We start from the raw sequence: 13,557 nt of genomic DNA on the forward strand, positions 1-13,557 counted from the left end.
CCAAAATGTAATTTTCTCAAGACAGAATTAACCTCTTAGATAACACACAGAAGATTAAAATAGAAACTCAATGTTTCTTTTGTGATGCTAACCCTAAATTAACAATAAAATTGACATATAAATGCACACAAAAATAAATCTATTATTATATAGAGCAATCTGAAAATATTATATATTGTTTACAGAGGAATACATAAGCAATTTTAAAAACCTACATTCAAAAACATATCCAAATTCTTATGATGCAATAAAGTTTAGAGTAAGAATACATAAAATATAGATTCAGAACAAAGCTTTGTTGTACTATATAAAATATGTATGTAAAGGGCAGAATACATGACATGTGAATAAATTATAGTTATAATTATCTGTTACAATACAGGGATAGAAAGCAGGCTATGTGACAAGCTAAGCTGGAAGTAAATCCCAAATGTGACAAGGCAGACAACACTTCTGAATCATCCTTAAATATTATTTCTGGTTTTATATTCTCTGTTTGCACTGTTCCCTCTATATTCAGTGCTCAATACAATCTCCAGTTTTTAAATCAAATATGAGAAGACACATTTGGGAGTTTAAAGCAATCACCCATGTGTCTGTCTCTATCCCTTAAGTTGGTACAGGACATGCAGTGCAAATAAAAGCACACAGATGTGTAAAGTAGAGATAGTACCTACATCTATCCAAGGAGAATTGAAATATAGGACAAACTTCATGTTTCTCTTCCCAGTAGGTACACTAGTACAAATTACTTGGTCCCATAATGTTATTCACACTAATAACCTGTCCAAGACCCCAGGCTTAGATTCTTGACTCCTTTCAAGCCTTCACCTGTTCCCCATTTGGTCAGCCCACCTGCATGTCCACATCTTTGACCTTATCATCAAATAAAACAGCTCTAAACAGTAGCTTACAAAAACAAACATAACAAAGCAAAATCCTCAGATGGTTCTAATATTTTCACTCTTGCCATTCTTAAAGAACTGGTCAACCATTTTTTTTTTTTTTTTAACTTAAAGCTTGCCACTCACCCTATTCCTTTGGTCCTACCTCCTCCCACATAGCTTCGACATTGTGGCCAATCATTTCAAAGATATTCAAGAACTGTTTGACTCCCACCCACAGTATCTCTTTTTGCCTTCCTTCTAAGCCTGATAAATTCAAACTCCCTATTTTGTCCTTTTCTAATCTCGTGAAAATTCATGAGAAAAGCACAATACAGAATCATTAAGAGAATAGTTCAACTATTCACTCATTCATTTAATCATTGCCTCCTAAGCAAGCGCTGAGTATAGGCTACAAATAACTCATTGCTCTTTGACAATTTTTTTATAGTGATCAGTCATTGATTTTTATCAGAATTTCCTAAAAGTGTTCCAGAACACTGGAGCACCCAGACATCAATTTTACAAGCCCCTTTCTCTGCCTTCACCTCTCAAGTGACAGAAGATCAAGGCTATTCTACACATGTGAGCCCTTCCTTTCTTCCCAGCATGGATTCCTCAAGACTCTCACTCACCTGTCACTCCTCTGTAGTCTCAGAGGTACTAATCTTCCTCCTCCTTTCCGAACCTACTCCTGTCCCCAGAAGCCCTCTATGCCTCCTGCTGCTCCAAGTGCCCACTGTGCTTCTGCTGTGCCGCACAATGCTCCAGGCACTGGGGTACAAACATGAATGTGACACTGCCCTGCTCTCAAGAAGCTCGCCAGCTCCTTGGAAGGACATGCGTGCACGTGACCTAGCATTTTTCTGAGCATATTGGACATGTCTGCAAGGCAAAGGGAATGTGAAAAACAGGGCTGAAATGATTACAGGTTTAAAAATTTAAGTAACCAAACAAGATATATAATAGTTGAGATTTACTGAGTATATAGTACATGCCAGGTACTATTCCAACTACTTTTTAACCAATCCCCCAACAAGGAAATGCTCTAAATATATCCTTTTTACACATGAAGAAACTGAGGCACAGAAAGCTTTAAGATGCTTGCCTCAGGTCCCCCAGTAATGTTAAGATTCAAACTCTTTTAACTCTAGACCTTTGAATTCTAACTATGCTAGGACATTGTCAGGAAAGAAATGACAGGAGTGGCCAGCGCCACCGCTCACTAGGCTAATCCTCCGCCTGCGGTGCCAGCACCCCAGGATCTAGTCCCGGTTGGGGCGCCAGTTCTGTCCCAGTTGCTCCCCTTCCAGTCCAGCTCTCTGCTGTGGCCCGGGAAGGCAGTGGAGGATGGCCCAAGTGCTTGGGACCTGCACCCGCACGGGAGACCAGGAGGAAGCACCTGGCTCCTGGCTTAGGATCGGCTCAGCGCGTCGGCCATAGCAACCATCTGGGGGGTGAATCATCGGAAGAAAGACCTTTCTCTCTGTCTCTCTCTCTCTCTCACCATCTAACTTTGCCTGTCAAAAAAAATTTTTTTAATTAAAAAAAAAAAAAGAAATGGCAGGAGAGAATGTGGAGAGACAGTAAGTAAGAGAAACAGATGCACAGTAAAAAACTTTCTCTACTGTCCTACAACCCAACTTCCACTCACTATACAAACAAGTATTGGTGCTGAGAACATACCAGTTACTCATCTCTTCCTTCTGGACTCTGCCTACGGCACTTCTGACTATTGCACACGCTCTAATGGGGGCATCCTTAAACCCCACGACTCTTGAACGGCTTCTTCCTGTCTCCTGTTTCCTTCCTTATTCCCTTCCCTCTTGCCCTTCTTTCTTCCGTCCTTCCTCCATACATGGAGACAGCCCTGTGTCTTCTAGTCTCTGCCCCCTCTCTCTTCATGCTTCACCTCTTAGCAATCTTATGCATTTACGTAGCTACATAGACATTGAGGCGGTGGAATCTTTTCTTCTTTCCTGATTTCAATTCTCTTCCATCTACCAGACATTCCTGTCTTCACGTCCTTCTATCAACCAACAAATGCTGATTATCTCACTTATATGTAGAGTCTGGAAAAAAAGTCTCCTATGCAGAAGAGGGTAGAATCATGGTTATGATGGGTGGTAAAGGAGAAGAAACAGGGAGATGCAGATCAAAGATGACAAACTCACAATGATGTATGAGTTCATCTAGAGATCTAATGTAAGTATTGTGTTTATTGAAATTTACTAAGAGACTAGATTTTAGGTGCTCCTTACCACATAAGGGAAGGGGGTACTATGCTAATTTGATTATCTATGGTAGTTTTTTTAATATATATATCAAAACATCATATAGACTTTAAGATTATATCATAAAAAATTAAAAACAAAATTTAATGCTAAGCCTATCTTTTTGTTCTTAAAAATGTTCCTGAAGACTGTCCAAATTCTTCAAATGAGCTCATCATTCTCATGGTCACAAGGTTAAAAATTTGCAGCTATCTTTGCCTCCTTCCTCATTTCCCAATTCCATGTGGTTACCAAGACCTTTTGAATACACCTCCATAAAAATCCAAATCTTCTCACTGTTACAGTTTCTGTTTTCATTACCTCTAAGATTTACAAACACAATAATCTCCCTGCCCCTTCCAGTTGAGTATGCTGCTGCTATCAGCAGACTTCCCCCTGACATGAGGAATCACACTTCGGTGCCCAGGACTGCATTACCATTTGTCTCACTGGATGATAGTTGTGGTTACAAAGGCTCTGACTTCTTTTTTTTTTTTTTTTAAGATTTATTTTATTTATTTGAAAGACAGAGTTACAGAGAGAGGTAGAGACAAAGGTCTTCCATCCGCTGGTTCACTCCCCAGAGGGCCGCAATAGCCAGAGCTGTGCCGATCCGAAGCCAGGAGCCAGGAGATTCTTCCGGGTCTCCCACGCAGGTGCAGGGTTACAAGAATTTGGGCCATCTTCTGCTATCTAGGCCACAGCAGAGAGCTGGATCAGAAGAGGAGCAGCCAGGACTAGAACTGGTGCCCATATGGGATGCTGGCGTCTCAGGCCAGGGCTTTAACCCGCTGTGCCACAACACTGGCCCTGGGTCCTGGCTTCTTAAGAACACAGAATGACTTAGGAACTATAAGTGACCCGGTAGATTCTCACGTTTGTTAAATCAGTAGGCTGCTGTCTCTCCTTCTGAAGGATCATGAATATGTAGGTACTTCAAAAAGTTTGTAGAAAAACTGAATTAATAGGTAAATTTATTTTGGTACAGAAAATTGTGAAATCCATGAACAATTTTTTCACAATACACAGCATCCATGAACTTTTTGAAGACCTCTTGTAAAACTTTTTACCCTGTGTGATAATAGTGAAACTCCCTAGCCTTGGCCTTTAAGGCTTTATATAATCTGATCTATAGCAGGTTTTTTCTCAACCCACATCCAATCTCCCTATTCTAACAACAGCATCTTTCCTTTGAAGAACAGTACTTTAACTGGTGAGCTGCCTATCAAAGGTCAAGATCTCCTTTCAAGACTGAACATGTGACTCAACCAGACCTATACTTCTGTATCTGTGGACAAAGTGAGTGAGCTAAATGGGGGACAGGACCCCATTCAATGATCTGGACTGACTGGAATCTTTTTCAGGGGTTAATTTTAATACTATGAATCATATGAGCTTTGCTGCTCTTTGGAAAGTGCCTGTCTGAGAATAAAGCTAATATACAGAAACAGAGAAACTGTTGACGTTAGCACTACTATTGTCTTTTCAGCTGGATAGTCAGTCCCACGATTACTTTTTCTGAAACTCTTGAATCCAGATGTTTCAGAATTCAAAATTCTTCAGATGAAAAGACTACAATGGATCACATGAAGGATCAAGGACAACATCCTCATAATCACATAAATAAATATTTCTACAACAAAACAAATTTATGCACTATTTAATGTCAGGTTAGGTCAGAATATGTGTTTCCATGAAGAAAATACAAATCAGAACCCCAAAAAAGGTTCAACTTCTATCTTCAGAACTGGGCACAAAGACATGTGGATCTGTTTAAACCAAGAATTCCCATTTTCATATCTGCTTGTTTATGAGCTTCCTTTAGGTAGTATCAGTTGCATTCTCAATATTTACACCTGAAAGATTATCATCTATATTTTTCGTGGGCCTACTAAGGTTTAAGTGTTATTTCCCACTGCTCTTCTATACAACCTCATGTTACAACTAAATTAAGAAGACTATGCTTTTTTTTTTTTTTTGACAGGCAGAGTGGACAGTGAGAGAGAGAGAGACAGAGAGAAAGGTCTTCCTTTGCCGTTGGTTCACCCTCCAATGGCCACCGCGGCCGGCGCGCTGCGGCCAGCGCACCACGCTGATCCGATGGCAGGAGCCAGGAGCCAGGTGCTTTTCCTGGTCTCCCATGGGGTGCAGGGCCCAAGCACCTGGGCCATCCTCCACTGCACTCCCGGGCCACAGCAGAGAGCTGGCCTGGAAGAGGGGCAACCGGAACAGAATCCGGCGCCCCGACCGGGACTAGAACCCGGTGTGCCGGCGCCGCTAGGCGCAGGATTAGCCTAGTGAGCCGCGGTGCCGGCCGAAGACTATGCTTTGATTCTTTAAATAAAACATCCTGCAACCTCCGTATTAAATATGCCTTATAAACCAAAGATGTCCAACTAGGAGGTGCGAAGCCTTTGCTGGTTGATTTTTATGTCAGTTGTCCCAGCTCCACACCTGAGTCCAGGCTCTTAGAAGAAAAACACACCTAACGCCATGCTCGTTAGGAGATAGTACAATCAGGGCTACACTGACTCTTCTCCCTTTCAGGCCCAGTTATATCCCCTGGGGCAATCATGAGACACAGAAAAACCACAAGTTGTTTCACTACAGAAATCCCCAGGAGCTACAGTCCTCTCTTATTTTCCTCTGAGCAGCTTCTGCATCTCTTTGGCGTCCTTATAGATCACTTAATGCTGCTCCCTGTGTCTTGCTTTACCTTTGGATCTACCTTCACTGTTACAGCACCTGATTTGCCCAGCAACCTTGTGAGGTGGATTCAGAAGGTATAATGATCTCTAATGAGACAAACGAGGAACTGAAAGTCAAGATGATTAATATAAGACTCTAGAGTTTCACTCTAACAGTTTGACTTCTGGGCTTGCTTTCTTTCTAGTCCCATTTTCCTTCCAGGATTAACACAAACTGAAAAGTTTACTGACATTTTATTCCCCCTTCAGACCCTTAGATTGTACAGATGCAACCTGTCGAAACTCATGACTATTAGTAACCTCACTCTAAACAACATGCAACTTTTATTTTTATAAAAATAAAAACTGACAGATAAATATATACATATATGAGGATATTTTGAAAACTTTATGGGAAATGGAACTACATCATGAATAAATGAATAAGTGAGTATATAAAAAAATGCATGACCTTCAAAACTCTCTGCACTGCAATAAACTTTAACCATTTCCCATGAACTTTCTGAGGCACTCTTGTATATGCAAATAGGTATGTGCATAGACACATCTTTGAGATGCATAAGCATCCACAAGCAGACATTCTTACCAGTCAAGAAGCCAAAGTTGGCTCCTTTGTCATTGAATCCAACCTGAATTAACTGAATAATACAGGCTGAAGCAGAACAGTGACGGAAGACACAGCAGCACATAACTTGAACCGACAACAAAAACACCCCTCCCTGCCCAGGGGATATTTCTGGGTCAGGACTTCCTCTCTCAGCCAAAGAGTCAGACATTGCTGGACATTTTCCCAGCATACTACCCTGCTTCTCTGGCTGACCTTTAGGGTTAGGACCTCTGGATAGGAGCCCATGACAGATTGTGATATGGCAAATGTGGCTGCCCCTGGGCTCACAAAAATGTAGTTTTTCATTTCAAATAGACTCCAAAAATCCCTAATGGCCATATACAAGCCATTCCTTGTCCATGAGGTTAATGCAACAGACCCACCACCAGCAGGCCATGCACTCCGAATTGCTTTTTCCAGTCCTGGTTCCCCTCCATTTACCTCATCATGAGAAATATGCATATGAGAGGTCAGGGTTAAGGTTCCTGGGTGTGAAGAGCTGCCTGTGCAAAGCCAAATATATCACACAGGGATCAACCAGAGACTACAGCATCCATTTGCTCTTCTGTTTACAAAACAGTTAAGAATTTAGTCAGGGACCAGTCTAGTCCCACACAACCCATCAGGCCAGCCATCGCCCCTATTTCCAATGACATCCACAAGCACCTAGAAGCCTCTACCACACTGTAAATCAACATTTCAAGCATCCTGCTACTCACAGGTCCAAATTAGTCAGCAAAGCAGGACATCTTTGAGCAAGGTTCTTCCCCAGCCTTCCTACTAGGAAAATATTTCTTCTAACTTTAATCAAGCTATGTCCAGAATTAGATAAAATACACATTCAAATATGATTTAGCATAATACAACCAGGTAAGCTGTTATATAAAATAATGATTCTTCAGATACCTTTCTTCCCTTTTCTCTCTCTGCAGCTAGCACGTCCTATAATATCAAATGAGTTACAATAAGGGTCGATAAAGAAAGTGGGCACTGTCATGGGAAATCAGTCATAATTGTTGAGACTCCAATTGGAAATTGTTTTTAAACTATTTCAGGTTGTTAGCTGAAATGGAAAATCATTTTCCCTGTCTACAAAGCTCCTCTAACTCAGCCATCAAAAATTTATTTCCCCGATCATCCATTGCATCTTCTTGATCTTCCATTCTAAAAATGTCTTCCTTTCTCCACATTGAAAAAAGTTTGGATCTCAGTTATTTCAACCTTTCTCCACAGATTTAGATTCAAGAAACCTTTCGGGCAAGCCTAACTATGTACTGAGCAATGCATAGTTAACTCTATTATCTAGAGATTTATCATTTTACAGATGAAGGAACAGGGGCTCTATTAAGTTCAGTGACTTTCCTGCTTTCACATACTTGCAAGTGGTCTCTCCAGAATTTCCAAGTGCATGTGCCGTCCACGAGGGCTGTAGGTAAAATATTTCCTCAGTATGGCTCACATGTGGTTTTAGCCTTCGGGAGTCAAGATAAGCTACTTGGTGTGGAGAGCGATTTTTGCTACTGGTGATTTTAGGCTTGGAATCAAGGATTACAAGCGAGTCACAGAGTGATAAACACAGCTATTGCATATTGCAATCTATTCATGAGAGACCTTCCCCTGGAATTGAAACAACAGAAAGTAATTCTTCTTTGTAGATACAATCCAATGAAGGCCCACAATTTACAATATATCAAATCTTATTTCTTTATGCCACTTCCATTCCTTAGCCAATAGACTGTTAGCTCAGAGGGTTGGAGCCCAGGATTAGTGAGGGAGGGCAAAGGCTCCTTCCTCCTTCCAGTGGCCTGCACACCTGCTTTTCTGGAACGATCCAGCAGGTGCTCTTGCTACTAGTTTCACCAAGAGGGACTGGACTTAGAACTTGTAGGCAAAGAGAAGCAGGGCATTCTAGAGCTAACATTAATACCAAGCAAAATATCCTATGTGCTGACATGACAAAAACTACTAAAATGATTATGGTGAGGAATCATTTCAGAATTTCAAGGCATAACCATTCACAAAATATAAACATCTTGTAAACTCTATCAAAACATAATGCTATCTCTATCACCACAGCAAGGAAACTCTCATTACAATCCCCTTCTAGAAATCAAGCATGTTGCTTTTGCCTGTTTGTTTCCTTGCTGCCTGTGTTACCCTCTACATTCTATATTCCATGAACAGAAGAAGCACACCTATTCTTCTCTACAGAAATCTCTTGGCCAGAAATTTTACATCTGGGGAACTTTAAATGTTAAAAGCCTACACAAAACTTTACATTGATATTCTGAGTAGATGATCAAAACTTCACCTTTACTGTGGTGAAAATTCCCTATATGATCTAGAATATTTTGATAATCAAGATATCCAAAATGCAACCAGGAGGGTAAACGACTTCAGAAATAATAGCAAGTTTTAGTTTCAATTTGTGACACAGGAGATGAGACCCTAAACCCAAATGGGTTAAAACCAGGAGAGCATTCCAGAGGCATTTGCAAATTAGTTAGTGCCCTCAATCACAGCTGGTTTATTGATGGAAAGAAAGAATAACAAAAGGATGTCTACAGTGTTAAAAGGTCAGAGCAGTAAAGGAGGAATAAGAAAAACATTTGGTCCTTACAGTACAAGGAGACTGCACGTATGAACTCAATTTGCCACCCCAAAGGTTTAGGCTGGGCTTATGCTCCTTTGATCTCCAGAGGAAATGCTTTACGCCCTGGAATAGCTGATCTTTTTACACTGGCTATGGCATCAATTCAAGGAGTCTTCTGTAACCTCTGTGCTCACAAACTGTCCTCATTTGTGCTATAAAAACCACAATAAACAAGACTTGGTGTGATCTGGATATAAACCTCCTTACTATCACTGTTTAAATGAAAAGGCATGGTTCTTCTCTCTAAGGCAGGGTTGCAGGGTACTGTAATGGTTGCTTATGTAACTGTGGGTTGGGGGACAATTGCTCCCTCACACTATGCCAGATTCTGCATTATTTAAGTTGTACTCAGTGAATACAGAAAGATATAGGAGCTTCTGCCACTGCAGGTCCTGAAAGCACCCTAGGGCCATGCAGTCCAGGTTTGATTGAACTAAGTATCTGCCAATTAGGAATCATGGCTGCAGGAGCTATTAAATCAAGAGTCTTAGGAAACGAAGATTCCCTAGAAAACCCTCACACAGAGAGCCTAAGAACTGAATCAAGGCTTTGCCACTGTCTCTCTGGGCGGCCCTGTTGGAGTTCAACCCCCAAGAGCCTTGATTTCTTGTCCCGCGGTAAGTCACAGGCCAGGGTCGTTTGGCAATTAATAAAGAGGCATATCTTCAAGGAACTCCTTCCAAATTTGCCTGGCATAGGGGAGTTGTTGAAGAATGTGGGATGTGAGTCTCTGGGAAGATTTCCCCCACTACTGTACTTTCAGGGCCAGCCTTCCTGGTTACATTCCCGAGATGGGTGCAGCGCTCAACTCTTAAGTCCAAATCAAAAGACCGAAACGGACCCGGGGTTTTTCTCCAAGAGACAAGGAAGGAAGCCAGCAGAAGCCTAACAAGCCTTGTGCAGATGACAGGCACGCGGGCAACAAAATCTGGCGGGTCCCGCAACTTCCTCGAGGGCGGGGGAGGGGAGGAGCCGCGGCGGACGTGTAGCCCGCAGAGTATCCATTCCGTGCCCCTGGCCCCTGTCTTCCTGCTCCAACAAAATCGGCTTCTCTGGAGTGCGCCCTCCCTTCTCTGTGCGGGCTGCGAGCGAGACCTAGCGCTGCCGCTCACCTGAACCTTCCCGCGCTCCCTAGCTCCTCCTAACCGCGGCGACAGCAGCTCTCCGGGCGCTGCTCCCCTCGCCCCCCACCCCCACCCCGCAACGCCCAGGGCTCCCCGAGTTCCTGGATTGGGAGCGTCAGAGCATCAGACACCACCCGTGCTCTCCTGCCCCAGAGGCACCGGCTGGCTCCTTCCTCTCGGCTTTGGCTGGCAGAGCACACACACAGGGTGCGTGTCCCTTGAGGAAAGGGCGCCCCCTTCACCCTCTTCGCCCACCCCGGCAGAATCTCGCTGAAGCTTGGCCAAGGTCCCTTCCTCGGCCAGCCCGGGGGGAGCTCCCTGGAGGCAAGGGCGCTTTCTGGGACACAGTTCCACAGCCTTCTCCACCCCCATTTCTCATACGGACGTGGGGGGAGACTGGGGTGCTGGGGAGAAGAGAACGTGGCAGCCAAGTCCCTTTACCCGTCCTACCTCTAAATCACCCCACAGCATCCCCTCAGTGAGCTGGCATTTCCCTTCAGCACGGTAACTCTACCGAAAGCCCGCGGGCGACACCCCACAAAAACCCCGCGCTTCTGCTGCCCGCCCCGGGCCCGCCGGGCCGGTCCCGCCCGGGGGCAGCTTCCCCGTTTTCCCAGGAGCAAAACGCGGTCTACGCGCTTTGTAAGTTGCCCACCGCCCCCCCGCCCCCGCCGGAAGCACCCCCATGAGGGTCGAACCTGCGCCCGGCGCGGCAGCGGGGAGGTCTCCCCCAAATCTGCGCTCGCACCAGGTCCCGCCCCCTCTGACCCCCCTTTTCCCGCCTCCGCTAAAGCTCCAGTCCCCGCGCTCCGGCGACTCCGGCGCCCAGTGGACCCGCAGCTCGGTAAGAGGAAACTACTTTCTGGGCAGCATTCAGGTCGGAGCAGGAAAGGATGTCCCTGGCCGGCCGGGGCCAAGGGCGCACTCACCCCTCAAAAGCGCTCACCCCACCCGCTGAGACTTTTCCCTCAGGCCACCAGCGCTACCAGACTTTGCAGTCCACAAGGTCCCGCCAGGTCTGATACCGCCACGGAGTCACCTCAGATTTTTTTTTTTTTCCAGAGACCCTACCTGTCCCGTGTGGCTTGCCAAACACGAGTAAACAAAACACAAGCCCCGCCGACTTCGGGCCGTGTGCGTGTGTGTATGTGAGCGCGCGCACGAGCAAGAGAGCATCGCCCGAGAGTTCGGCAACAGCTGCAGGAGCATCTGGAAGAGGGGGAGGGGGCGCCGCGAGGGGACAAGGAGCACCCAGCGGCTTCAGGACCCAGGGCCCGGCCAGCCTGGCGTTCCTTACCTGTCCTATGTTGAGGAATCCGTACTTGCTGGCGATGCGGTCGGCCTCCGCGAAGCCGCCGGAGATTTTGACTGCCCAGTGGTTGGTGTAGACGCGCGTCCGGCACACCGGGAGCAGGCAGCCCCCGAGCAGCGCTAGCACGCACAGCAGGTCCAGTCGTCCCGGGCAGCAACAGAGGTTCCCCCAGCCCATGGTCCCGGCGCCTCGCTGCCTCTCTCCCTCGCTCGCTCGCTCGCTGGCTCTGCGCGCTGAGCGGCGCGCACAACTAACTTCGGCCTGGGCCGCCCCGGCGCGCAGCCCCGCGGCTCGCAGCCCCAGGCGATCGGCAGGAGGCGGCGAGCGCCGACAGGGAGCAAAGCAGCGGACCTCTCGCCGGCTCCTAGACCATCCCTGGGGCTGCGGAGACCCAGAGCTCCCCGCTCTCCAGCCCGCGGGGCGGTCAGCCGGCGCTCCTCGGCTCCGGCGCAGGGCGGGCGCCCTCCGCAGTTGGGTCTCTCCGGCCGGGCTCCGGGACTCCCCGACTGCCTCTTGCTCCTTCCTGGGCCCCCAAGAGCGGCGAAGTCGGCCGGCGGGGGCAGTGCAGCCAGCGGCCGGGCGCCCCCTCTGCTGGCCCGGGCTCCGAGCGCTCGCTGGCTGGCTCCCTGCGCTCTCTCCGGCACCGAGCAGCGCGCGGGGAGTGAGAGTGGCAATGGCAGCAGCGCCTGCTCTGCATAAATGACTCCCCCCGCCCCCTTCAACACCCCTCCTTTCCCACATCCCCCTCCTCCGCCCTCTCGAGAGAGGCCGCGGCCAAGCGCCAGCCGGGTCCTAGCGCCTCCGCGTTCTCCCGCTGTAATCTCCCGAGTCCCGGGCGGCCGAGGCAAGCGAGTCTTCTCAAATGACACGGAGGGGAGCTCCGGGGTCTTGATTTAACCCCTTTTTTCCCCTCTCTTCGTTACAGGATTTGTATTCTTCCGCCGCCCGTTTCCGAAAGACCGAGATTGGCACGCTGGTGCGAGTGAAGCGCCCAGAAGATTCATTCATCCTCTCCCTAAACGTCCTTAAACAACTAAGCATTTAAGGAGGTCACTGGCGTGTCAATTACCCAACAAATAACCCGAGATTTTCACTTCGTTAATTCTTCACGCTTTTCAGCAACTGTTTATTTTACACATTCTACTCCTGGGAGGAACTACCACCCAGGACAGCACATCGCGTGGACTCTGGCAAACGCCAATCGCCACGGCTCCAAAGCCAGGTCCAGCGCCCGCTGACTTTCGAAATCGGCGCATCCGATAGCAGGCAGAGCCACGCGAGAGCAAAATTCCAGCCGGGGAACTGAGGAAAGGTGTTTCTATGAAAATCTGGTACAAAAATGGATGGAGATGTTGGGCCAAGGGAATACTTCATTCATTTGTTTCGTGGCTCCTTTCTCCCCACCAAGGGAAAAAGTTTCCCAACTTTTCCAGTTACAGCCCTGTAACCACTACAGGCTTTAACAGAAACAGGACCACAGAGAAACTTCTGATGAAGTATGCGGCCGCCTTCAAGGCTCACTGCATGCACAAGGCAGGAGGGAACTAGGATGGACTCTCTTCCAGCTTTTCCTGTACAGCCTCTCTGCCTTGTGCATGGGGCTGATGCACAAACGGTGAGTTACTGTAAAAGAAAGAAAAATCGTCCTCATGAATGAAGCCAACTTGCCTTTAAAGTCTTTACTATAGCCTGAACTCGCCCACCCCTGTTTTTCTCCCCTTCCTCCCATGTCCTGTTCTCTTTCTTCCTGAGCGTTAGTTAAGCCTATTTGATAGTCTAACCCATCACGTCTGTCGTTTCCAGTAATGATTGTGTTATCTAAATATGCTTGCAAACAACATTCTGCTAGCACTTTGGAGCTGAACATTTTATGACATTTCACAGACTGTGGAGATGAGCTGTATTATTGAATCTTGTAAACAAAACCCACAGAATGACGTCATCCTCGCATTACTGATGAAGTAGGGGATTAGAAGAACTAAATCATTTGCAGAAG

At 46.5% G+C, this 13,557-nt stretch overlaps 1 protein-coding gene across 3 annotated transcripts in view; it reads right to left on the minus strand.

The window, feature by feature from the left end:
* The window catches only part of PCSK5 (proprotein convertase subtilisin/kexin type 5), a 442,208-nt gene extending 429,940 nt beyond the window's left edge, over positions 1 to 12,268 (minus strand). For 2 of the 3 annotated variants that reach the window (XR_001793338.4, XM_051858772.3), the window contains exon 1: positions 11,547 to 12,268. Coding sequence is in view for 2 of the 3 variants with exons in the window: in XM_051858772.3 (XP_051714732.2) it covers positions 11,547 to 11,738 (192 nt within the window). In the remaining variant the exon portion in view is untranslated. The remainder of the gene's footprint in view (positions 1 to 11,546) is intronic. The other variant, XM_008256582.5, reaches the window with a different exon arrangement.
* Between the last annotated feature and the right edge of the window lie 1,289 nt (positions 12,269 to 13,557).

This window comes from Oryctolagus cuniculus, chromosome 1, assembly GCF_051225735.1.
Source record: "Oryctolagus cuniculus isolate XC-2025 breed Fujian yellow rabbit chromosome 1, ASM5122573v1, whole genome shotgun sequence".
Taxonomy (NCBI): Eukaryota; Metazoa; Chordata; class Mammalia; order Lagomorpha; family Leporidae; genus Oryctolagus; species Oryctolagus cuniculus.